This window comes from Felis catus, chromosome E1, assembly GCF_018350175.1.
Source record: "Felis catus isolate Fca126 chromosome E1, F.catus_Fca126_mat1.0, whole genome shotgun sequence".
In the NCBI taxonomy this organism is placed as follows: Eukaryota; Metazoa; Chordata; class Mammalia; order Carnivora; family Felidae; genus Felis; species Felis catus.
This window is the reverse complement of record NC_058381.1, coordinates 20880704-20906022: the sequence shown is the minus strand read 5'-3', so window position 1 is coordinate 20906022 and position 25319 is coordinate 20880704. Positions and strand designations below refer to the sequence as shown.

Below are 25319 nucleotides of genomic sequence, written 5' to 3'. Positions count from 1 at the left end.
ACAGACACTTGACTAAAAACATGTCCAAACCAGAAAACCAGTGGGAAAATATTGCATGCTGTGTATCTAGCATACAAGGGAAGGTGTTGCTGAACTTTGTTCCCAGAGTCCCTGTGGTTGACACCCTAAAAATAAATAGAAACACGGTGACTCATCTGCCATTCTGAAACATTAACCCAACAGACCAGTCAGCCAGGGTCATAGGCTCACACCAAGAGGGATTTTATCGAAACTTCCTGAGGGCAGGATCCAGCACTCACCCTCACACCGGCTGGCTACCCAATGGTCGCGTCCAGTACGGAACCCTGGGGCAAGTAATGCTCTGGGAATTACTTAGGATGCATTCTCTCCCCAGTTCTTCCCTTACCAGCCACATGAGCTTGAGGAGCTGGTTCCCTTCTAGGCCTCGGTGTCCTTCAGGCTAAGTCTCATTTTCCTAATTTCAAAACAGGAATAGCAGTTGCTACCCCTATGCATCTTCCAGGCATGTTGTAAGAAGCCCGTGGACTCCGGTGAGCTGGGTGTGGGATGTGTTCCCCCAGAGAGGGCATGGATGGTACACAAAGTCCCATCATGTCAGAAGCTAGTCGAACAGCAGTGACTCCCAGCAAGGGAGTCTGGTTCACCTTTTCATAAGCCAAATGGTGCTGGGTCATCTGGAAAGATAATGTGAGACAGTCTTACAGGCAAGAATAAGGCCAAAGTTGTAAGGAGCAAATTAGGAAATCCCATTTGTAGAAGTAAATACAGTTGACCCTCGATCAAGACAGGGGTTAGAGGTTATGACCCCAGATAGTCGTAAATCCCTGTGTAACTTTCACCTTCCCAAAACGTTAACTACCAATAGCCTACTGTTGACCAGAAGAAGCCTTACCGATGACATCAACAGCCTATTAACACCCAGATGTATCCTTCACTGTATCCTTACAATAAAGTAAGCTAGAGAAAAGAAATGTCATTAAGGAAATCGTAAGGAGGGGCTCCTGGGTGGCTCAGTCTGTTGAGCGTCCGACTCTTGATTTCGGCTCAGGTCATGACCTCGCAGTTCGTGGGATCAAGCGCCGTGTCCGGCTTGGTGCTGTCAGCTTAGAATTCTCTCTCCCCTTCTCTCTCTTTACCCCTCCCCCACTCACACGTTCTCCCTCTCTCTCAAAATAAATAAACTTACTTAAAAAATCATAAGGAAGAGAAGATACATTTACAGGGCCATACTGTAAAAAAGTCCACATATTGGTGGACCTGTGCAATTCAAACCCTGATGCTCAAAGGTCAAGTGTAATGAAAAGCAGAGAGAGAAATGGCAAAGGTGAGAGAATGAAACAGAAATCACTTTAAAAAAAAAAATCAAAGAAGCAAAGTAAGAAGTCTGTGTTAACAGAATCCTGGTAATTAAGAGAGAAAGTCAAGGTGGCAGTGGGAGTATAGGGCCACGCACAGACGTTCTGCAGAAACACGAGGAGATCAGAGGGCTGCTGTCCAACCGAATGAGACGAGACCCAGTGAGGAAGTGTGAACAACGGAGCCGTGTGTAGAGTCCTGTTTCAGGAGCACAGTGAGCCTCAGTGAGAGTGGGGGGCAGGCCGTGGGGGAAGAATATGGTTTCCCAGGCCAATTCCAGAACTGGCCAAGCTGTAAAACCAAGATAGTGCCTCCAGGGACTTAGGATCTGGCTCCGGAGTTCTCGAAACCGCCTCAAGACAGAGCAAACGTCAGACTGCTGACCCAGGAAAAGGAGAGGGCCAGCCAAGAAAGCAGCAACACGTTTCGGAAGGATGGTGGGCAGCTGGGGCCAGCTGGAGGCCACTGCTGTGGTTGACTCCCACCCTACCTAGCAGCACAGCCTCAGTGCTGGCGCTGGGGGGCCGGCGGGTTGGGGGGGGGGGGCACCAGCAGATCTCTTGTGATGGCAGCAAACTGCTCAGCCATCACAAGAGAAATCACAGCGGGGCCAAAGAGGACGTCGTAGGGGAACTGTCACGTCAAGATCCAGAATGAGCTTTGGACCAGACAATGGGCCAGAGGAAATGTCTGTGGGAGCTTCGGAGGCAAAGAAAATGCCAAACAACTAGGGAAGAGAAAAGAAAGAACCTGGAGAGGAAAGTGTGCATAGGGGCTGAGGGTCAGACACAGCATCAAGGTGGCCCAAATGTGCACCACCCTAGGACAGGGAGGGATCAGCAGAGAAAACATAGGTCATTTCAGTACTTTTTCTCCTACTGGAAAGCTGGAGGGGAAGGCTCTGTGAAAAGCTTCTCTAGGATGGGTTGAAGCCCTGAGTCATCTGCTCTGACTAATCACCCCTGCTTTCTGGCTTCCCAGGTTGAATAAGGGGCTTCTCTTCCATTCTCCTCCAGCCTCTGTGCTTGCTTCTGCCTTCACATTATATTAAAATCATTTGTTTGCACATCTTTCCTTTTTATTTTTTACATTCATTTATTTTTTTTTAATTTTTTTTCAACGTTTTTTATTTATTTTTGGGACAGAGAGAGACAGAGCATGAACGGGGGAGGGGCAGAGAGAGAGGGAGACACAGAATCGGAAACAGGCTCCAGGCTCCGAGCCATCAGCCCAGAGCCCGATGCGGGGCTCGAACTCACGGACCGCAAGATCATGACCTGGCTGAAGTCGGACGCTTAACCGACTGCGCCACCCAGGCGCCCCTACATTCATTTATTTTTGAGAGAGAGAGACAGAGTGCGAGTAGGGAGGGGCAGAGAGAGAGGGGAACACAGAATCCAAAGCAGGCTCCAGGCTCTGAGCTGTCAGCACAGAGCTCGACTCAGGGCTCGAACCCACAAACTGTGAGATCATGACCTGAGCAGAAGTCGGACGCTTAACCGACTAAGCCACCCAGGTGCCCCTGTTTATACATCTGTCTTACCCATTAGGCCAGTGAGTGGTTCTCATCCCTGGCTGCACATTAGGATGTCCTTTAAAAAATAACGATGCCTAGGTCCCCACTCAAGACCGATTAAAGCAGGACCTCTGGGGTTAGGGCTTTTGCATTCGTACTTTTTAAATTTTTTTTTAATGTTCATTTATTTTTGACAGAAAGAGAGAGACAGAGAATGAGCATGGGAGGGGCAGAGAGAGAGGGAGACACAGAATCCAAAGCAGGCTCCAGGCTCTGAGCTGTCAGCACAGAGCCTGACACAGGGCTCAAACTCACAGACCACGAGATCATGACCTGAGCTGAAGTCGGATGCTTAACCGACTGAGCCACCCAGGTGCCCCTTGCATTCATATTTTTTATTGAAGGCCTCATATGATGATTCAAATACGCCATCGGGTTTGAGACCCACTGTTGCGGACTGTGAGCACTTCAAGGTCAAGGACCAGGTCATGGGTGTTTGAATCTCCAGATGTTTAATGAGAGGATAAGCATGGGTAGCAGAAGATGAAGACCAAGAATCCAGAAAAGAAAAGCAGGGAAGTGTCCTGCATAAGAGGAGAAAAGTAGTGATGGGAGGCTGAGAAGCAGAAGAGAATCTTCAAGAAAAAAATAAATAGAAGAGAATCTTAAAGATGCCAGGGGCAAAGGAGGAACCTGGATGGGGCTGCGTGATCCTGAGGTTGTCTCGCATAACAAATCTCTCGTTAAAGCTAATATGAAGCTTCAATGCAGAATAAACAGCACCTGCTTCAGAGAGAAATGAGGTGGAGAGGAGTCAGAACGTGAGTTTCTGAATGTGCCGTAACAATGGACTCTGGGGGCCAGCGCCCTCGTTCTCCACAAGGCGAGTGGGGGCAGAAGCCAAAAGGAAGAGAAAGAACAGAATGGTGATTTTGAGAAGCACTGAAACATGTGAAGGCTTATGACAAGGAAGATGAAACTCATGATTTAAAAATAAAACGGGAACACAAGAGAAAGCAAGCTTGAGAAAAGAGTGGAGTGAATTTGTAAATCATCCATATGCACGTTTGCTCAAAACGCTATTGTTTTAGCAGTGAGGAAGGAATTAGAGGTAAATAAAATATGCAAATGCATTTCATAATGAAAAATCCTGTGATGAACAACTGAGATAATCGTTATGAAAACTCGCTGAAAAATACACAACATGTTCTAGAAATGTGAGGTGGCATGATTAGCATGCTAAGATACAAGTTGCTGTGTGTGCCAAGAAATTTGGTTCTCCAAATGCAGGTCATTGGTCAACTAAGCAAAGGCCCCCAAGTCTCTTAGTTCAGTTTCAGAGAGCTCTCAAGATGCAGGTTTTCCAGGGCTAGGTCTTGGAGGAGAGCAGCGCTTGCCTGGTGTCCATACTAGGTGCCCTGGGGCCATCCCTGGTTGGAAGAATCGGGTTTAAGTCTCTGGCTATAATACATAGAGCCAGAAGATAGAACAGCATAAAATAAAGGGAGTAGAGCAGTTAAAAGGAGAGAAGGGAGATGTGTATCTAACATCTACTGAATTGCCTCTATGTTCCAGGCATGGGGCATATGGTATTTCATCTAACCATCAAAATAACTCTACAAGAGCCTCACACTGGCCCAAGATCCTATGAGATGTTGGAGTGCCTCATGGCCCTCTTCTATTTTCACTCCATTCTCTCTCCCTAGCATCAGATCCAGAGCTATACCTTGAACAATAATGACCAATGAAAAATCTCCAGTCTTCTCTGAGATGTAGTCATTATACCTAACTCCACACAGAAATCTCAAATGCACCTCAAACTCTTCAAGTCCAAAGCACATGGCTTCAACCTCCCCCACCCCCAACCTGTTCCCCAAACTTGATCCTCTTCTGGTGTTTCCTATATCTATGGGGATAGGGATCCCCATGTAGGTGTGCAACCCCTGAAACCCAGAAATCTTTCATGAACATTATTAACCCATACCCAAGTCCTATTTATTCTCCCCTAACTTTCCATCCCCCTCTCCCTGCCTAGACCAAGCTGCCATCTTCTCTTGCCTTGTGTGATGCAATCACATTGGGTCTCCCCTTTCTTCTCTGGCTCCCTCCAATCAATTCTCCACATAGAAAGCAAAAGGACTTTTTTGAAATACAAATCTAATTGTTTCTCTAGCCCCCCCCCCCCACTCCAACTTTACCAGCTTTGAACAAACCATCTGAGTGAATTCTCATTGTTCTTCAGATAAAGACCAAGGTCTTTTGCATAGCCTACAAGGACTGGCATGATTTGACCTTCTGCCTCATTGTCACCTTTGTCTTCCTCTCTGTGTACTCTCCAGTCACACTGGCCTTGTCTCACCTCTTGTCCTTCTGCCAAAGGACTTTGTGACCCCACTCCTCAACATCTGAATTCTACTCATCCTTCAGATAGTAGATCCCCTTTAATAGAAGCTTTCCTTGACATCTTGATAGATCAGTATCCCTAATAATCTTTCATAAGATTCTATTTCTCTTCTTAAAATACTTGAAAAACTTTAAATTCTACATTTATTTTGTTTAATCTTTAAGTAGGCTCCACACCCAACATGGGGCTTGAACTCATGGCCCCGAGATCAAGAGCAGCCTGCTCCACAGATTGAGCCAGCCAGGTGCCCCTAACTCTACATTTATTTAAGCAATCATTTGTTTAACATCTGTCTTCCTTCACTAGCCTATAATTCTATTAGGGCAGCAGTTGTGTGGTTTATCTCTGCCCTGTGTCCCCAGCACGTAGACAATGCTTGGTACATAATGGGTGTCTGATGGAATTTGCAGAAGGAAGGGAGGCAGGCAGATGGGAAAGGGCATGACTAAGGAGTGGCAGAGTCAGGATCCAAACTGGGGTCTGACTGCCTCCAGATCCCAGGCTCTTTCCTGGCAACAAGGAAGAGGGGAAAAGGGACAGATAAGAGATGATATCTTCTCACCATCTGGTCCAGACTAAGAGAGGCAGACCAGTGCCACTGTCAATGGAATTTTGTCATTGGTCTTCCATTGGTCATTTGTCATTTGACTGCCAGGCTATGCCTACTTAAATGAAACTCTATGCTAACTGGCTCCATGAGGCATTAAGAGTTATTTGGATCACTTGAATTATACCTTCGATTGTTCTCCATTGTTCTTAGAACACAGTCCTAACGTCTTAGCAAGCTTTCTTGGCTTTTTCTGATTCTCTTTCCAACCCCCTCTCCCATCACTGTTTCTTTTCATCTCAGATTCTAACCAAACATGCCATGTTCATTCATATCCTACCCTGGGACGTGTAGCTTACTTCCTGCCTGCCTGACCCACGTCGTGTTAGTGCTTCAAGACTCTACCGGCCTCTCCTTATCTCTGTCTCTTTGATCCCTGATTATTCCCACCCTTAACCTTGGGCTGGGTTTGTGGTGGATAAAGGAAGGTTTAATTTCTTCTACTGTTTTTCTGCTTTGCCTTGGCTTTTGTTTGTTTGTTTGTTTAATTGGGTTTTTTTTTTACCACTACATCTAACCTATGAATATTATTATTAATCACCCACCCATGGCACTCTGCTGCTTCAAACATTTCAACGATATTTATTTGATCTCTGGATGAGAGAGGATTTTCTAAGCATAAAAGCAATGGAAGAAATCACTAAGGGAAAGAAAATCAATCCATTTGACTACACCAAATTTAAAACTTCTGGACGTCAGAAGCCATTCTAAACAAAACTAAAAGGCAAATGACAAGGCTGGGGAAAATATATGCAATAAATATGACAAAGGGTTGTTATCCTTCATATATAAAGAGCTCATATAAGTCGATAAAAAAAATATTAAAATCCCAGGAGAAAAGTGGGGAAACGACATGAATAAGTAAATAGCTAATAAACACATGAAAAATGTTTAACTTCCCCAGTAGTCAGGGAAATGCAAATTAACACAATGCTGAGCCATTGTTCGACTATCAAATTAGGATAACATTAAAGGCTGGGGAGGGTGCAGAGATCACTTGGTAGTTTTCCAAGAAAAACTAAGAGCTTTTTCAACTTTCGATAAATCCCTATCACCCAGAGGAAAAATCCAGAGTCTAGTCCTCGACCCGCTCTCCTGGCTCATCTCCCAACACCCCCTCCTCCCACCAGACACTGGTGGCAGTAATTTCCTGAGCACAGGAGGACGTCCTCCTGCACAACTCCCCTTCCTGGGTCCTCTGTCCCGCTCCACCTCCACCTGCTCCCACCCACCCAATCTCCTCCCCGCCAACACCTACTTCTTGAAAATTCTGAGACATCACCACCTTCCGGAAACTCTCGGGAGCCGGGCTAGGTGCCCCTGCGCTGTGCTCTCATTACACGCGTTCCCTTACTTAGCATTTACTGCATTATATTGAAAATGACTCTTTATGGGTTTCTTTCCACCTTAGATCATATGCACCTCAAGAGAGGCATTATATTTTTATTCATTGCTAGATCGTGTAGATGCTCAACAGATGACTCCTGAACTGATCAATCATGTAATAAATTAATTATTCCATTTTGCCCCATAAATTTTTGCCACTAATCTGGTACATGCACACTTTACTTAAAACGGATCAAATTAAGTCATGTTGGATGGAAAGAATACCTCACCCGTGCCCCAGCCCTCATTTTAGTATCCATGTACTATCATCTTGTGGGTTGTAACCGATTAGTGAGCCATGAAATTAATTTATGGGTCACAACCATCACTTTTTAAGTGAGCAATATTAAAACTAGAAGAAACTGGTATCTGTTATTTCCTTCCCATTATGGATTTCCCCACCCACCGCCCCCAGGCAGGCGGGAGTGGTTGGTTGAGAACACAAAATGGGAAGTTGAAGTTCCTGCTTGAATTTTTTTTTTTTTAAATTTAATGTTTGTTTACTTTGAAAGAGAGAGAGAGGGCAGGGAAGGGGCAGAGAGAGAGGGAGAGAATCCCAAGCAGGCTCCATGCTGTCAGCACAGAGCCCAATGTGGGGCCCAAACTCACAGAACTGTGAGATCATGACCTGAGCAGAAACCAAGAGTCAGATGCTCAACCGACTGAGCCACCCAGGCGCCCCTCCTGCTCGGATTCTTATTAGCTTGGGGAAAGTTACCTATCTCTCTAGGCTGTGGCTTCCTTATCTGTAAAGTAGGAATGATAAAAACACAGATGGATGAAGCAGCAAGGACCCAGTTATGCCCCAAATTCTTAAAGCCCTGCTCATCAGCATTTCTGACAGAGACAGGTTCCGTATCAGCCAGAAGCAGACCCGGGCACGACCGCAGTATTTCCCTCTGGCACTTTCTACTCTGATGCCTAGTCCCTCTTCCTCCTTCCCAACCAGTTGCCCACCCTGTTTTATATCATGATTGGGTCGTGAGCCTCTCCGACTCGGGGGAAATGTGTACTCAGTGGCATCACACAAATTGATGGGCCTGAGACTATTGTCATAGGGTATGAAGGACTCTTTCTAAATTGCTAATCTGACCTTGTCACTCCCCTGCTTAAAGCCTTTCTGTGGTCCCTATTTTGCTCAGAGAAATAAAGCTCTGACTCCTCAATAGGATCTATAGGGTCCTCCGTGATCTAACATCCTGTCCATCCCACACTCCAGCCTCCGCAACCACCTGCACTTCTCAAATCAGCCATGCTCTCCTGGTCCTTTTCTGTGTTGTCCAGTTTGCCCAGGACACCTCTCTGCCCCTTGACAGTGGTAACGGGGGCATCTGCTCCCCCCAGGTTTTTTCACTGACTCCCATCTCCCTGCTCTGTGCTCCGTCGGTCCCAGGCTAGGCACCCCTCCATCACTGCACTGCCACAGCTATGGTTCAGTCGGCTGCTTATTTGTCCCTCTTGCTTCTTAAGGACAGGGAGGGCACTTTTTGCTCATAGCCCCAGCCTCTAGCACACTTTTCTCCCAGGATGAGCAAACTGGACAAGTTTGGTGGGGCAGGAGGGCTTAGAAGTGAGGTAGAGGAGGGTGGAGGAAGGAAAGAAAGAAATTGATGCAAATTCTTCCTTTGACACCTTCCCAAGATGTCCCAGGTCATAAAGCAACTCAGGGATTTTAAATTGTAAGTCGTCTTGTTTTTGACAGATCAGGTGCGTGCACTTTCTACAGATCGGGCACAGAGTAGAGCCTCTGGAGAGAAGGAACTTCTGGAATGAGGCAGGTCAGGGTAAGCACCAGGGTGGGCTGGGTGCCAGGAACACGTGCTCCATCTGGAAGATGTCACAAGCTGGAGGAGGCTCCCTGGGCCATTTTCTGGAGGAATGTGAGCTTGAGCAATCAACCCTGGAAACACTGATAAGAGGTGGAGAGATCCATCTTTAGGTTGCAAACAGACCAGGGATGGGGCAGGGACAAGGCTGGGCCACTCTCCCTACTGCAGTGATTCCAGCATTTTTGGCCGCTCAGTTCCAGAGCTTACGAACAGAGACTCCTGCTCAGACAGAGTGAGGGTCACTGAGGTGCTGCCATCTGGGTCACCTGCCTCAGGGCATGGGCGGCTTCGGGGAGAGAAGGATTAATATCGGCTAATCAGTACCAGGCACACTATAGGGCATTTCACACACTCACACACACACACACACACACACACACACACACACACTTTGTTTGATTGACACGCCAACCCACGAGGTAGTAAGGAGCCTTGATTTTATAGATGAGAAAGCTAAGGACCAGAGAGGTTAAGGAACTTGTCCAAGCTTACACAGTAAATGACAGAGTCCAAATTTGAACCTAACTGTTTTGAGTTTGAAGATTTTACTCGTCTCACACTCCATGCCTAACCTTGAGTCATTCCGTCTTCACAATCTGAGTCTGATGCTCCTACTCCAGGGCAGGGCAGGGGGTGGTGTGTGTCACGGGAGAGCTACCACCATGCAGAAAGCCACTAGCGAACCGGGGACCTGGGACGCGTCCATCCCCTGGGAAACCACACCAGGCTGGGTGCCCCGTGCTCACCAACCTGGCCCTCTCGGAGAAGGTAACTTCGGCCAACTCGCAAAGGGCCAAGAGGAGCCGGGAGGCCTCCTCCCCCAGATGGTGCTTTCACCTCAACCAACACCCACCTGATCCAGAGACTTATTTGTCCTGCATTGGAGACAAAAGAGAAACCACGCAGCAGCCAGATCGGAGATCTTGCAGTCCAGCAGACACTTCCCAGGCGTTCAGCAACCTCTCCTTGCAGCGACCCAGGGATTCAGGGAGGCGCCAGGACTTGCCAGGGCTCACAGAAGGTTGGCGACGGCGGGCGTTGCTTCAGGGATGCTGGGAAACTTCACCTCCACCCCCCGCCCCCACGCCTGCTGGGTGGTATTTGAGATGCCAATTTGGGGCTGTCCCTCTTTCGCTCAGGGCTCTGACCCAGGTTCAAAGGCAGGGACATTTATACCTGTGGCAGCCATTGCAACCCCTTAGCAGAAAGTGGTTTCCAATCTCATTGTGAATGTAGGTTTTTGAAAGGAAGGGAAAATAAACAACAGGAGGACTGTGGATGTCTGTTTGTGGAGGCCACGACATGGAAAATTCAAAGTGGCTTTGAGGAAGTTCCCCATTCACACCCTACCAGCAGGACAAGTTAGCTACTTAGCATGTGTTCAGAGCTGATGGGAATGGACAATCCAATAAGGTGGCCCTGCAGTCAGGAATCCATCATCAGTCCACAACGAGCTGACCCAAGCTTTCCTCTCCTGACTCCATTTCCCAGGTGGGAACCCGTACACAGAAGCATCCTGCTTTCCAGGAGAAAATGGACTGTGCCCAATGGGACATTTCAGTGACAAACAAGACTCCAATCTTGATCTTGGAAATATGGGCTCCTGGTTCTCTAGAACCAGACAGAGGCATCTGCTGACGAGTTAGGACACAGAAAATGAAATGGGACCAGACTCGGAGATCCAAACATGCCAAACAGCACAGCATATGAACCAAGGCAGCTCCCAAGCCAGAGCCCTGTCTCCCAAGAGAAACATTGGCTCTGAGATCCTGGGAGAAGCAAAGTACTTCCGGCTCTCCTATATGCTTATGATGGCAATTAAGCAACTCGGATGTATGTCTGGACTATGTGATTGGGATTCTGGGTCCCACAAAGGTCTCATGTCATAAAAATGCCCCTCGTCTTTCAATATTTGCAAAAACAAACCGAAACCAAAAGAAAGAGGGAATACAACCTTCACGGATATCATTGCTCATGTGGAAACTACTTTATGGTGGGATCTTTACTTCCGCCTAAACTCTGAAGGGTCTTGAAATACCTCTTTTTGGGTCATATGCACAATGTGTCCTCAGGACTCTCAGGCTCCCTTCTCCCACCCTGACTTCTCAAATACATCGCACTGCACCCCATATGTTCGAATGAGTCAATAACCACTCGCTTGACAGAAGTCTAAGTGTACTGTTCTCCTAGTGGTAGGTAGGCAAAATTGCAGGCCCAATGACAAGGAAAAATCAACTCATTGCTCACTTTCAAAGGCAAACCTGGGAAGGGGAAGAGGGACTCAGATGCCCCAGGGACAGGGCAGATAATACAAACAAATGAAACAGACCAGGCGAGTGAGAGAGAGAGAGAGAGAGCGAGTGTCAAGCCCTGTCAAAAGACACAACTCCCACTGAGTTCAAGTTGATTGTCTTCTGCAGATGCATTTCAGAGTTGCCTTATCTTCGGATTGTTTAAGAGAAGCCAGAAACTCTGATTTCAGGCCGAAACCCTGTGATTTCTAGATGGTGGCTCAATTTTCTTGAAAACACTAGGTGGGCTAAATAAAGCTGCCGGTCTACCAGTCTCTAAGGCTCTGCTGTGCAGACGGTGCAAGCCGTCTCCTGGAACCGCGGTGTTAGACTGCCACTCGCCAGTCAGCATTTGCTACTGCAGCAGAGGCATCAGCTCGGCACGTACAGCTGAACCCCGGAGAACTCATGCTACGGGAGAAGCGGAAGGTCTGCTGAGCCACCCAGGGACGGCGGCAGGCTGGCCAGCAGGCACTAAATGGCCGACTGCTCCTGCAGGAACCCTTCAGGGCCTGGGAGGCCTTTATCTGTCTCAGAAGCCAAGGCTGCTTCTCGAAGGACTTCCAGGTGTTCCTCCGCAGCAGACAGTGACTGGTCGATCCAGTCCAGGCCCCCGGTCAGGTGGCAGGCATTCCTGGTCACCAGCACCAGATGACTGACAGACAGGAGCAGGGCAGTAGTCCTAGAAAAGGCAGCAGGATCAGTGTCCCTAGGGAATGAAGGATTACGCACCAAAGCCCACAAGGACAGACTCTAGTCTGGTGTTCTCCAAACTGGAGGCCCTTCCCCGAGAGGTTGGTGATTTAAAGATGGCTCCACACTCCAATAAATTTGGGCATGGCTGGGTTAAACAACGTTAACTGAAGCCTTCTCTGAGCCTGTAACATGCGTGATAAAGCTATAAGGACAGAATACAATGTGCTGTGGCTCACTAACTCATTTAAGACTGTGGAGACTGTTTTCCGCAGCACACCTATTAACATCTCCCAGAAGAGTGTTCTGTAGGACTATTCAGATCTAGTCCATTGGATGAGCGCATCCCCAACTGTTGCCCACTTAAAAACACGATAGACGTACCCCTGCCTGGGGCATCCCTTATTGATTTTGAATCAATAAGGCCCCGAGCTGGTTTAGACCACTCTAAAAACAAAATTTAATTGAAAACCAAACTGAGGAGGAGTGTTTTCTTTCCCAGTATTGAAAGATTCACTGTAGAATATCTTTGATGGAGTGAGTGTATATGATGCAGGTGGGACTGTATCAGATTCTGAGCCCATAGACACAGCGGGGCGGAGCATGGGAGCAGGGCAGAAAAACCAACTGAAGCCCTGGGAGCCACTGTAATCACTGCAGTCTGGCAATCATCACACAGCAGATCTATGAAATGCTCATGTAAATCCAAGAGACAAAAGAATCTGCTTGTTCTAATGAGTTTGCATCTGGTAGAGGAGTATAACGTCAAAAGCCAATGTATACTCAGTGTACTAAGGGAGGATCACAAGCGGGGGTCTTGGGTACGTCCTGCGGAACGTGAGCACAGCTTGAGCCCAGCTGTCCCTTCCATCCTTTGCCCTGCTTACCACCTGCCCCACCCACCCACCCCCTGGGCAGCACTCACAGCTAGGGCATGTCTGCTTTTTGGGGGGAGTGGAGGCAGATGGGGGAAAGGGGAGGGAGTGAAGGTGCAGGTAGGATTTACCGTGGCCAGATGTTTAATCCTAAAAATTCAAAGTCTAAGACTGGCTCCCCCTAATCCCAGGCTTCAGGAAGAGCTCGGGCCTCTATCACCATTCACACTCAAACGAATGGGGCCTGCAGCCCTGGGAACCCAATACAGCAGCCTTCTCCACAACCCAGACAGAGGACCTCACAGATGTGATAAAAACAGTGAGCTTCTCGCGTGAGAAACCGAATGACCCCTCCCCCCCTCCTCACCGCGCATCCAGGAGTTTGGGGTCCAACGGAGGGTACATCGATTTCACCACATCGTCCACTCTGTGGGGAGGCAAAAGGATTTCAGTAGTTCACTTCCCTGGTGTCCTTTTCTGTTCTTCCTCCATTTCTACCTTTCTTTGTCCCGACCTTCTCTTCTGATACTGAAGAGCCCCAATCTTTAGTGACTCTTTTCTCCAACTGCTTTTGCCTTCTCAGACAGACTTGAACAGGAAGACTTCTGGTTCGATTTGGGGAGTACTTTGTTTTTGGGTTCTGTTTCAGTCCCGATAGTTTTTAAAAAGTGTTAAGCTCGCCCTTCTGGAATGATGTTCAAGATACGCTACTAAATCAAAAGGGCAAACTGCCAAACGATATCTAAAGTTTGATGGATCCACTGGCATGAAAATAAATAAACAGGGGCGCCTGGGTGGCGCAGTCGGTTAAGCGTCCGACTTCAGCCAGGTCACGATCTCGCGGTCCGTGAGTTCGAGCCCCGCGTCAGGCTCTGGGCTGATGGCTCAGAGCCTGGAGCCTGTTTCCGATTCTGTGTCTCCCTCTCTCTCTGCCCCTCCCCCGTTCATGTTCTGTCTCTCTCTGTCCCAAAAAAAAATAAATAAAACGTTGAAAAAAAAATTTTTTTTAATAAAATAAAACAAACAAAAGCTATGAAGTGCAGCCGCTGAGCAGTGTGGAGGAATACCCAGCATTCAATCGTGTTACTGCCAGGGATTGGGGTGGGGTGGAAGTTGGGGTTCCTTCACTTTCCAATCTATTTCTGCATTTTGACTTCCGTTAAGTATTTACTACTATTGTGTTTTTTAAAAAAGGTTAAATATAGTTATATAGAACACACACACACACACACACACACACACACACACACAAAGCCTACAAGTTTAATTTGGGTCCAAACTGCTCCAGTGGATTTCCTTTACATACGGTACAATTCGTCGTTAATTTTTTTTTTTTTAAATCAAGTTCAGAAAGGAGCTGCTATTCATTCTGATTTGCACGGTTCAAGATTTTCATCCAAATCCTCGCTCCTGGACTGCGTGGTAGTCAGGAAGAAAAAATGATGATACATTGTTTGATTTTGAAAAGCACTTGAAAATAGGTAGATGCCCTCCAATGTTCTTGTCTCAGGGCTGAGGGGCTGGCGAGGAAACGCAAAGAACATCAGCGGCCGTCTTCGCCAGCCCCTTTCTCTGTAGTGCCCTGGAGCTGAAGCCACTCGCCCTGAAACTAATATGCTATCAACACACTTATGTGGAATAAATGGAGCAAGAAAAACAACGGGGACAAAAAAAGGCCAGATGAAGAAAGAAGTGTTAAAGGCAAAAAGATAAAGCAAGGGCACTGACTGAATTATGGCAGGGAACATTCTGGAAGCAGCCCAAGGGGCTCAGTAGGACGGGCCAGTGTGCACCAGGTTAGGTCCACTCTCTGAGCAATGCCACACACACCCCCTCTCGAAACAGGGCTAATCCCCAGCCCCAGGGACTTCCTTCCTCCCCAGAAATCTCCATCTCTTTCCTCCTCCCACCGCTCCTGGCAATGCCTCCTCGTGACAACCAGGTATCACAGGAACTGCGCAGGTCCCAGGGGTGGCTCTTGCAGTGACTGGAAGCATGATGAAGGTCAAGCAGACAGGGGCAGTGCAGAGTCTCTACTAACAAGGGGTGGCCAGAGGAATGCCTGGTGCTTGCCCAGGGCCTCGGCTGCAGGGCCTTCTGGCCAGGCTGGTACAAGTCCCACAGCTACACCCACCCGGGACAGCTCCAGTTCAGAAAAGCCAAGAACTCTTCTGAGCTGAGTCCCTCCCTGGGATTATCTCCTTCCTACTTTCTCAACTCACTGAACGCCCTGGACAGAGTTCAAGTGCTCCAACTCTCATATTCCTTCAGAGGGCTGGTTCCTCGTGATCTAGCCGAGGCCATGGCAACCAGGAAACCGAGAGTCCCTGGAATTCACAGGGAGTGCCACCATTCCAACCGGGGACGTGGAGGCACTGTCCCGGGAGTAAGGCTGCCTGGCTGATTGAGAAAACATCCTGGACCTGGCCAACCCCCGACTCAGGCACATCCACATACCAGCCACCAGATGGCAGCACAAACCCAGTACCGCCCTTCTCCCTAAGAAAAGGGCTTTATACTTCTGGACAAAGTCAAGCCCAAATGAGGGGGTGTAGTTGTTGACTACAGTCCTGCCGGTTGCCTCCCACGTGGGGTTTTGCAGACAGCCTGGCATTTGGGAGATCTGAATGAGGTATGGCTTCTCTTCCCCCCATCCCCACACCCAGTCCTGGAGGCTGCTGGCTGGGCCGTGGCTGGGCCAGTGGTTGACAGGGAAGTGGCAAGGAGCAGGTCCCTGAAACTGGTCTCCAGTACAGATAGGGCAGGGTGGAGCATGGTCGCTGCACGAGGGTGTGGACACCGGCGGGAAATGTGCTTCCTGGCCCAGAGCCTGGGAAGAAGGGAAGGCAGGCAGCCCCAGCTGGTGTGGGGCTGAGGGAGAGGCAGCAGACACAGTGGGATCTGCAGAATGGACTAGAAGAGTCGGCCCTAGTCACATGCTAGAATTCCCCAAAAAGCCAACCAGAGGAGGAGGCCCATGGGAGGCGGGGGGGCACTGTGTGAGACAAGTATCTAAACCCTGGCTTGGTCTCTGAGAATCTAAACCTTCCTGGATGCTCTGTAAATGTCTGGGACGCCTGTAACTGAAGTGACCTATGTAGTTTCCTTGAGGAGCCTAGCCCGCCTGCCACCTCAGCTTCCGGTCCCTCCCTCCTCCCCGTCCCCCCACTCCCCGCAGAGGGTGGGGACCTCAAGGCCCACCAGCTCACCTGGGGCTGATCCGCTTGGCCACCACGATGATGTCACTGACACTGGCTGAGGTCTTCATCTTGGCCCCGGAGCCCATTGTCATGGCAACAAGTTTTTCTGTCAGAGTGTGACAAATCTAACACGGCAGGGAGGGGAGGAGTGACTGGGGGGGGGCGCTCCAGCTCCCCCAAGAGTTTCTGCTGCCCCCACAAACAAATATGGCCCCTGCCTTGGGTTCCATCCCACACCAGGGGCCCCTAACCTAGTGGGCAAACTGAGTGAAAAGCACACAGACGAGAGAAATGGGATGGAAGCGGCAAAAGCCAAGGGCGCCGTCCAGCGAGGAGGGAGGGGTGGGAAGCTGAGATCAGGGTCACGGTTTCGGCTTAGAGAAGTCTAAGCTGAATTAATCTGTCTAAGAAAAATCATGTGCTCTAGTTTCGCCTTGTCGTTTAGGGGGAAAAACCTACTTTCTTTTTCTATTCCTTCACCTCATGGTTTAGTCTTCCAGAAGGCTAGATCTCCCCAGTGGGGCACCCTCAGGAACACAGCTGGACAAAAGACAACTGTCCCCTTGAAGCACATCCTCCAAAAGCAGCACTTAGTTCAACAATTATCTGGGGTGACACCACGTTTGTCAACACGGCCATGGTGAATGAGTCTTCGGAAAAAGCAGGAAAAAGGCATGACTACCGCCTGAGGCCTTTCTCATCCATCAACAGTGCTGGCCACCCCCAAAAGCTTGGTTCCCCACTTCCACACCTCCCCGATGTTAGAACCTGGATGTGTTTCTTTCTGTCCCTGGCAAGTAAGTGCCATTACCTGCCGCCTACTTGGGGCTGGAAAAGAGGGTAGAAAGAAGGCCAAGAGCTCACCCAGGAGAGAGCCTAGGCCCCTCCTGCAAGTCCCCACCACAGGGACTCAAGGGCAGGTGGCCAACCAAAAGGGCCTTCAGACCCCAGGGCCTCTCCCCTCTCCTTGGATCTGAGAATCTCAGGCTGGACCATTGATTCCAACGCAGTAAGACTCCTTCCTGCTGCTGACTTATTCCCCAGCTCAGGTGTCATAGGCAGGGACGGGGACAAAACCTGGTACCAGGACACACGCTAGCTGGGAGATGGGAAATGAATATGGTATAATTGCTCTAGTCATTAGACCTGTCTGTAACCATATCTACACCCAAAGAGCGTCTTGGAATTAAATAATCCTGGACCCTAGGACAATTTCCTAGTAGACACTCCTTTGTCCCCCAAGAGAGACAGCTACAGGAGATGTGGGACGAAAGACATCATCCTATCTGTACTGAATGACACTGGAGAAAACATGGGCTGTTTCTGAAATCTTGAATAATTACTGGACAAAAAGATAAAGGTTGTAGTTTCCCAGGTTACGCGATGAAGAAACTGCCAATATCTGCAACTGACCAAATATTTCAATATTATTCTTATCACACAAGGATTAAAAAAACAAATGCTGGGGCACCTGGGTGGCTCAGCCGGTTAAGTGTCTGACTCTTGGTCTCGGCTCAGGTCACGATCTCTCGGTTTGTGAGTTTGAGCCCCACGTCAGGCTCTGTGCTGACAGCTCAGAACCTGGAGTCTGCTTAGGATTCTGTGTCTCCCCGTCTCTTAGCCCCTCCCATGCTCATGTCTCTCTCTCTCTCTCAATAATAAATAAATGTTAAAAAAAAATTTTTTTTAAACTGTAGGAGACAAGACAATCATTAAAAAAAAAATGCTAACAATATAAAAATTACCCCAAACTATAAAAACTAGCCAAAACACAAACTGGATGCAATTTTCCACCCAATCATGGAGGTTGCAGGAATTAGAAGAAAAAAATCTGCCTTCAAGTACAATACTCATGGTTTGGATTTTTCAACACCACCGACCGTCCCATGTGGCTGACTACTGTCCTAGCCAGAGAGGGCCAATGAAGGACTTTCTAGTAACTGGGGAAGTCCAGATACAGAACTCAACTCACTGAGCAAAGGGCTGAGCTCTCTGTTAATGAAGGAAAGTGCCCAGAGAGAAGCTGGGGAGCCCACTCCCCCTTAGCAGCTACACAGACTCGGGCACACTGCCTTCCCCAATTGGTGAAAATGTGGCCAGTGACCACGTATGTGGCCTTTCTCACAGGCCACTGTATTAGCAGGACCAGGTGAAATAAAACCTTTAAAGGGTCTTGAGAATGCTCGCGTATAACAGACCACCCAGGAGGGAGTGGAAACAGCAGAAATCCCAAGCGTCAGGCATGTTTAAAAACCATCTTGCACGGGTTCAGGGCCCTTCCTAAGATGCCCTTCAAGAGTCTGGGCACAGAGGCCCCTGGGTGGCTCAATCGGTTGAGCATCTGACTTCGGCTCAGGTCATGATCTCACGGTTTGTGAGTTCGAGCCCCACATCAGGCTCTGTGCTGACAGCTCGGGGCCTGGAGCCTGCTTCCGATTCTGCGTCTCCCTCTCCCTCTCTGCCCCTGCCCCGCCCTCTCTCTGTCTCTCAAAAAAACAAATAAATGTTAAAAAGGAAAAAAAAAAAAGAGTGTGGACACAGGGGTGATTTGGTGAGCCCCTCCACCCCCTTATCTCATGGGAAATCCAAAAGTATTACCTTCAAGATGGCAATGCAGTGGGACATGAGACCCCTGGGGAGACAAGAAGAATCTGTCAGTGCTCCTCCTTACAGGCCCACCTGGCTCCGGCCACCAGCTCGGTTCCTCATGTAGCTCTGACCCACCGGGACACCACCGAGAGCAGGACTGCCTCAGGGTTAAACTGAACAGGTCCACGAGCTAAATGAGGAGGAACCTTCTTTCCTTTCCCTTCCCCTCCTGTATCCAGCCCACTCTCCCAGGCAGCACTCACCTCTCAAGGCATGCTTTCTGAGAGCTCTGAGCTTCTGACACTGTTCCCTCCACCCCGTGTGACTTTCCCCTTATTCTCAGCCTCTTGAGCACCTCATCTTTCAAGGCCCAGGTCAAAAGGCACTCACTCCGGGACAGCCTTCATGAAAGCCACCTCCACCTCCCCATCCCAGGCAACTCTAGACATTGCCTCCTGTGTGTGCCCACGGCGCTGTGCAGAGACCCACTAACGTTTCGGAGATAGTGTATTTAGTAGAATTCCTAACAGCTGCACTAACTGGCCCAGTGTCCTACATGCAATGTCCCCCACACGTCTGCTGGTGAATGACAATGGCACAGAATGGCACACACTTCTCAACATGTAGAGGCTCCTGCCGGATGGAGAGATCCCTGAGGGATCCTGGAGACAAAGGCTGCATCCCTGGAGCCTGGGTGTCAAATTCACGGGCCCCCTAAGGATAACCCAAGCACATCAAGGTGACTCTGTAACAACCTCTGCCACACGTCTATGGGCCTCAGTGTTTAGATCTACAGAATGGGGGGAGGAAGGACAAACACTGTCATAACATAATCTGATTCTCTACCCCCCGACGCTGAGGGCCGGGAAAGAGCTGGAAGTGACTCAGTGCTCCCGGATGCCTGGTCAAGTGCTGTGGCAAAGGAACCTAGAAAAGGGCACCCAGAGGCCCATGTGCCATCTCCAGGGGACTGAAGGAAGTACACGGTCCGCGGTCCCCAAGGCCTTACGAGGCATCTTCGATCCAGTCTTCATTCTCTAGAATGGCCTCGATGTGGGGGTTGGTGATGACCACATCATCCAGTTCCAACTCAGACGGCTCCGACTGGGTCTCCATGGCACCAATGAGGTCCACAATGGGCCTGGAAGGAAATGCCCAGGTGAGTGGTTTCGTGATGGGCGACTGTCGCTGACCCTCTCCTCACCGAGGCCCACATATCCCCCAACAGGATGTAAAAAGTTAGCAAGTTAAAGCAGTGACCCCTTGTCCTGGAGCCACATTTAACCTTAGTGGGACCGCAGGTGCGGGTGGGGCACGTGGCTAGACATGAGTCACAGAGGCAGGCAGGTCACTAAGGACAGCTGAAGCAGAATGAAATGAGCCACTAAGAGAAAGGGCAGAGCCACAGCCATAGGAGGCAGAGAAGGACAGGGCTGCTCCTTCAGCACAAAATAACAGCCTTCTTAAACCCATTTTTCCTTCAAGCCTACCTTTTCCAGAGAAGCCGAAGTTCCTATTACCCAAACCTACCTGGTCTGCAGAATTACTGTCGGGAAGGACTTTGGTCCTACCCCCTCCTCATTCTACTGGAGAAGTGGGAGGAATCACAACACTGACTTTATAACAGGGGACACCAGAGAATTCCGTTGAATAGCAGAAGTTTCCTGGGTCATATAAATGGGCATTTACAAATTATCTACCTCTTAACAGAGATGCTGATAGGATTCAGACAGAGGGATAAGAGAAACTAAGGGTGACCTGCCATGGTCCCTCAAGGGTCGACCTGTCAAAACACCCCTAAACGGAAAACTAGATCATGCTTATAAAATAGATTGCACAGGGGCGCCTGGGTGGCGCAGTCGGTTAAGCGTCCGACTTCAGCCAGGTCATGATCTCGCGGTCCGTGGGTTCGAGCCCCGCGTCGGGCTCTGGGCTGATGGCTCGGAGCCTGGAGCCTGTTTCCGATTCTGTGTCTCCCTCTCTCTCTGCCCCTCCCCCGTTCATGCTCTGTCTCTCTCTGTCCCAAAAATAAAATAAACGTTGAAAAAAAAAATTTTTTTTAATTAAAAATAAAAAATAAAATAGATTGCACATAAAACGCATCATGAAGAAATCCGTGCAAAGAGGGAGACAGTCCTCTGCTGGGATTTCACACAACCCAGTATCTGCTGCTTCCACGTGTGGCTGGAATGCAGGCCTGGGATCTCCGTTCCTACGAGTTTGGCTGGAAAGAAGTTGGATGTATTCAAATGCTAAGGGAAGTGGCCACTTCTGGATGAATGGCCGCACCTTTGTGGTAGGTGAGCCCATTTGGTCCCTTTCTCCTTAACTCAGTGACAGAGTCAGAGAAGGCTCAGGACAGTGCTAAGCTCCGAGGTCTTTCTTGGAAAGGGAGCCTTCAGGTACCATTTTAGAGACAAAAAGCTGAGCTAGAGTTGTCCACTACCCAACTCCTTGGGCTCCTCTCTTTTTTTTCTGCTGTTGGAGCCACCCCTCCTTCCTTCCCCTCCCCGGGCCCACTCACTTGGAATCATAGCGCTGCAACAGGTCCCGAGGCCGGCAGTAACGCTGCCTGCAAACCACCACCAAGGCTGCAAACGAGGCCAGGAAGATGGTGGCCAGCACACCTATGGCGACAATCACCACAGTCTCCATGCTTCTGGGTGGCTCCCTCGGTCCCAGTCACGTCCCCAGCAGGAGCTAAATCTTGACGGACACAAGGGCAGAGCAGGCCTTGGTAAAGAAGCAGCAAAAGAGAGTGGGGCAGCGGGGTCCTACCTGGGGGGGGGGGTGCGGAGAGCCAGGTTCCCCCCAAGTCACCTGCAGAGACCTGAGGGCCTGAACAGAAACGCGATGCATTTTATGTCATGTCCCAAATCTGCCTTTTGTCTAATTAAGTTTGCCACCTGCTGGACCAGGTTGGCTTTTCAAATCTGCACAAAAGGAAACATCATAACTAACACCATTGTTTTCACATCTACACCAAGCGCAGGAAAGAATACCCTCCTAAGAAGGGCAGGATTGCATTTACTGAGAATCTACTCTGTGCCTGGCACTTTGTGTGTTAACTCTTCTAACAATCCTGAGGTAGGTATTAGTATTCCCATTTTGCATTTGAGAAAACAGGTTCAGGAAGGTTAAGTAATTTGTCCAAGGTTCTGTAGTCTGAAAGCAGAAACCCATTCACTTAAACTGGGCTGGGCATCCACCTCCCCTCACCTTTCTAAGAAGGGAAGAAGATTCTAAACATGGTGGAAAGGCATTTGACTGTCACTTTCCGTGTTGGAAACTTACAACTGATGGTAACATGTTCATTGCCTATTGTCTGTTCTCATTCAGGGGGTTCTTCCACACCTATCCGAGACTCAGGCGGAGGAACGAGGGCATCTCAGAGAACTATGTATTCATCGCAGGCTCCTACTAGTGTGCCTTTGAGCAAGTCTCTTCCCCTGTCTGGGCTTTAATTTCTCCATCTGCACAAGAGGGGCCTTGGTCTAGGCGTTCCTATGATCCCAGGATGATGCAGAACTTATTCTATACTACATGCCTCAGACGGTTTGAACGTTCTCAGTTGGCATTCAATAAGTATCTACTAGGCACCAAGCACTAGGCTGGATTCTGAAGATTGGAGATAATTGAGACATGAACCCCAAACCTTGAGGAGCTGAGAAACAGGTGTACAAATGGACACATGTTTTCTGTTTGCCGGTCAACCACTTCCCCAGCTCAGCTCCTGTGCCGTGTCACATGCAGAGAACACGGACAAGAGGTAACTCTACTTGTATAATATTTTCTGTGAAAGCCTTCTTCCCAGGGCAGATGTTGTTTGAGCTGGGTTTTGAAGGATGAGTAGGAGTTTGCCAGGTGGACAACATAGGGACTTGGCTGGCTCAAAGTGCCAAGGAGGCCTTTCTCAAAGTTTCACAGAGCTGTCCTACCACCTGGAACTCACTTGCTCAAGAGGCTGAGAAGGCTGGGGTCTGTCTCTTTTATTTCTGTATCTCCCATAGGAGGGGGGGGGAAGGGGGTGGGGAGGGTAATTCTCAGCGTCTGCCTCAATTTCTCTAGATGTGTGTTTCTCTACACTGTCCCTCCTGAAGGGCTACCTCCTTTAGCCCTTTTTCTTTTCTCTCATTTCTGTGTCTCTGTGTTTCTCCATTTTCCTCTCCAGGCATCTTACCCCCTCCCCAGAGTTTCCTGCCCCCCCTCCCCCCTGCACCGTGGCCTCCCAAGACCACCCGCTTTGTTTCCTGGCTTCCTGTGGACGTCCTGAGTGTGTTTCTCTGAGTCCCTATCAGCGTTCTGAGTTTTTGCGGCCTTTCTCGGAGCTTTGTGTCAGAGCGTGTTTCTCTTTTTCTCCGTGTATTTTTCTCTGTGTGTTTCAGGATAAGTTTTTGCCTCTTTCTCTGTCTTTGTGTAAGCGTGTGGGTAGGTCTTGGTTTCTTGGCGCGTGTGTGTGTGTGTGTGTGTGTGTGTGTGTGTGTGTCCCCCACCCTCTTCACCGCCAAGGGGCTCTAAATCCACCAGGATAAAACAGCCCCGAGCCTCCGCCTCCTTCCTTCCCCTGCCGGGAACACCCTTCCCAACACCCAGGTCGGAAGAAGGGACCCTCGGCCCGGCCCGGCGCGAGGCTCGCAGGGCTCCCAGGCGCGCAGCTCCTACTTTGCCCAACTTGTGGGCGCCCGGGCTGCAGCGCGCGGGCTCCGCGGCCCCAACAAAGGTAAAGGTGCCGCCGGTCCGCCCCCCCCCCCTTTCCCGCCATCGGCCCCCATCTCCAGGCCCCGGGACCCCGGCGCGCCCGGACGCCCTCCCTGCCGCCGCTCCGGGGCGCGGCGAGGCCCACCCACCTCAGGCCGCGGCCGCAGGACGCATCCCGGGGGCGCTCCGGCCGCCCGGCCCCGCCGATGGCAAAGTCCGGGCGCGGGACTCGCGGGCGGCTCGCAGGAGCGGGGCATGCCGGGAAGGAGCTGGGCTGGCCGAGGAATCGAGATAAAGTCCCCGGGAGCCAAACCCCCAGGTGGGGGGGAGGGGGGCGGGGGCCGGCCGCCGCGTCCAAATCCCCCGCTGCCAGGCGCCGCCGTCCCCGCCGGGCCGGGGGTGGGCGGGGGGTTGGGGCCGCGGGGAGGCTCTCCCTCAGCCACCCGGCAGGCGCTCCTCGCACCCCTCCCCCCTCACCCCTAGGGCCCCAGGCTCAGAGGGAGGCCGCAGGGTCCTTAAGGCCACCCAACCCCTACGGGGCCGGCCGTCCAGGGGGGCCGTGGAGCCCTAGCAGATTCCGCTGTGGGCTGGTCAGGGAGCCAGTGCGCCCCGCTACACACCGTGGTTTAAATCCTGGCTCTGCCACTCTCTAGCTGTGGGCAACTTCTTTCACTTCCCTGTGCCTTGGTTTCCTCATCTGCAAATGGGCCCACTACTTGTAGGCGAGCTCAGAGCTGATCAAAGGGTCAAATGACATGATGCATGCAGCGCATTTAAGAGTGCCTGACCCAGGGTAGATGCAAAGCAGCGTGAGCTCTCATGACAGTCTCATCCACACTGGACACACAAGCAGGCCCACCCCTAACAGTTGCTGTGCCAGGGACAAGCGGAGAAATGCAGGACTCTGGCTAGCTGTCCTGCCCCTTCTGTCCAGTGACTAAAGGGAACTCACACTATTGGTTCACCAACACTGCTCTGCAAACAGCCACCTCTCTGCCATCCCTCAAGCCTAAGGATGCCCACACCAGGAGGTACGGGTTGCCTTGGAAGGATGGAGGTGGACACAGGCTCTGGAGACAGGCTGGGCTTTGGGGGCAGACTTGTTTTCAGAGTCCAGTGAGCCCGGAGCATGGTCTATAAGAAGGCATGAGCTCTAGATGGTCATCTCCCTTGGCCCTCAAACTCCTAGCCCTGTAAGGAAGAGGCAGAATCAGAATGAGGCTCACTACAACCTGGGAGTTAAGGCAGAGACCCCATCAACTAATCTAAGGTCAGTACTGGTGACAAGTCCCAAAGGGGGCAGACTAGGTCCCAGGCAGCTTAATACAGTCTCTGCAAACTGGTCACTCCCAGGTTACTTGAAATCCACAGAGATGGTTGTGGGTTTTTGTGGGGGGTTTTGGGTTTTGGGTTTTTTTGTTTTTTGTTTTTGTTTTGGCTTACAATTAAAAAAAAATCTAGTTGCCCACATTTTAAAAAATTAACAATTTTACTTATACCTACAGATTTCCAGCTTCTCTGGGAAATTCAGAAGATCTCTCAAAACACAGCCCATATGGCATGGGTAGGAATGGTGAGTAGGAGAGGGGCGGCTGCTATCCCCAGGCCTGCTCTCCTGGCCCAGGACTTTCCCCACTGCATACAATGCATGTGCGTGCATTCACAGCTCACCTGTTTTATGGAGAGCCTGACCCAGTGACCAGCTGACACTCAGGGACAGGAAGGCTGAGGGGTGATTTTGCTACCCTCTAATGGGCTTTCATGGAGAAGCCATGTCAGGGAGCAGGAATTCCTGACTCCTTCAAGGGCTCTTCTAGCTGCACTAAGAATCAAATTACCATGAGACAGATTAACAGGAGAAAATCAAATTTAATAGCGGACATACAGGGAATC

At 50.0% G+C, this 25319-nt stretch overlaps 2 protein-coding genes and 1 long non-coding RNA gene across 5 annotated transcripts in view; 1 reads left to right on the top strand and 2 right to left on the bottom strand.

Moving 5' to 3' along the window:
* SPACA3 (sperm acrosome associated 3) overlaps positions 1 to 10064 on the bottom strand; it is a 37299-nt gene extending 27235 nt beyond the window's left edge. Inside the window, exon 1 of the mRNA XM_019817512.3 lies at positions 9934 to 10064. The gene's annotated coding sequence lies outside the window, so the exon portion shown is untranslated. The remainder of the gene's footprint in view (positions 1 to 9933) is intronic.
* A 988-nt stretch (positions 10065 to 11052) lies between these two features.
* On the bottom strand, positions 11053 to 23731 carry TMEM98 (transmembrane protein 98). The gene is made up of 7 exons (XM_023244614.2): positions 23576 to 23731; positions 21253 to 21434; positions 19738 to 19869; positions 18738 to 18771; positions 16149 to 16264; positions 13307 to 13366; positions 11053 to 12053 (listed from the first exon to the last, which is right to left on the bottom strand). Exons 2-7 carry the CDS (start codon positions 21381 to 21383, stop codon positions 11846 to 11848), a joined length of 681 nt encoding a protein of 226 aa, XP_023100382.1. The 5' UTR covers positions 21384 to 21434; positions 23576 to 23731; the 3' UTR covers positions 11053 to 11845.
* Positions 22749 to 25319, top strand: part of LOC102900807 — a 19705-nt gene continuing 17134 nt past the window's right edge. For all 3 annotated transcript variants that reach the window (XR_006589319.1, XR_006589318.1, XR_002738266.2), the window contains exons 1-2: positions 22749 to 23448; positions 24932 to 24999. This is a non-coding gene — a long non-coding RNA (uncharacterized LOC102900807). The remainder of the gene's footprint in view (positions 23449 to 24931; positions 25000 to 25319) is intronic.

Bases quoted from the DNA above. Each gene is read 5' to 3' on its own strand.
- TMEM98 (XM_023244614.2), bottom strand. From the start codon at position 21,383: ATGGAGACTGTGGTGATTGTCGCCATAGGTGTGCTGGCCACCATCTTC. The intron at 19,870-21,252 runs GTGAGTGGGCCC...ATTTCCTTCCAG, and splicing joins TTGCAGCGCTATGATTCCAA to GCCCATTGTGGACCTCATTG. The intron at 16,265-18,737 runs GTAATACTTTTG...CTGCCGTGTTAG, and splicing joins ACTGCATTGCCATCTTGAAG to ATTTGTCACACTCTGACAGA.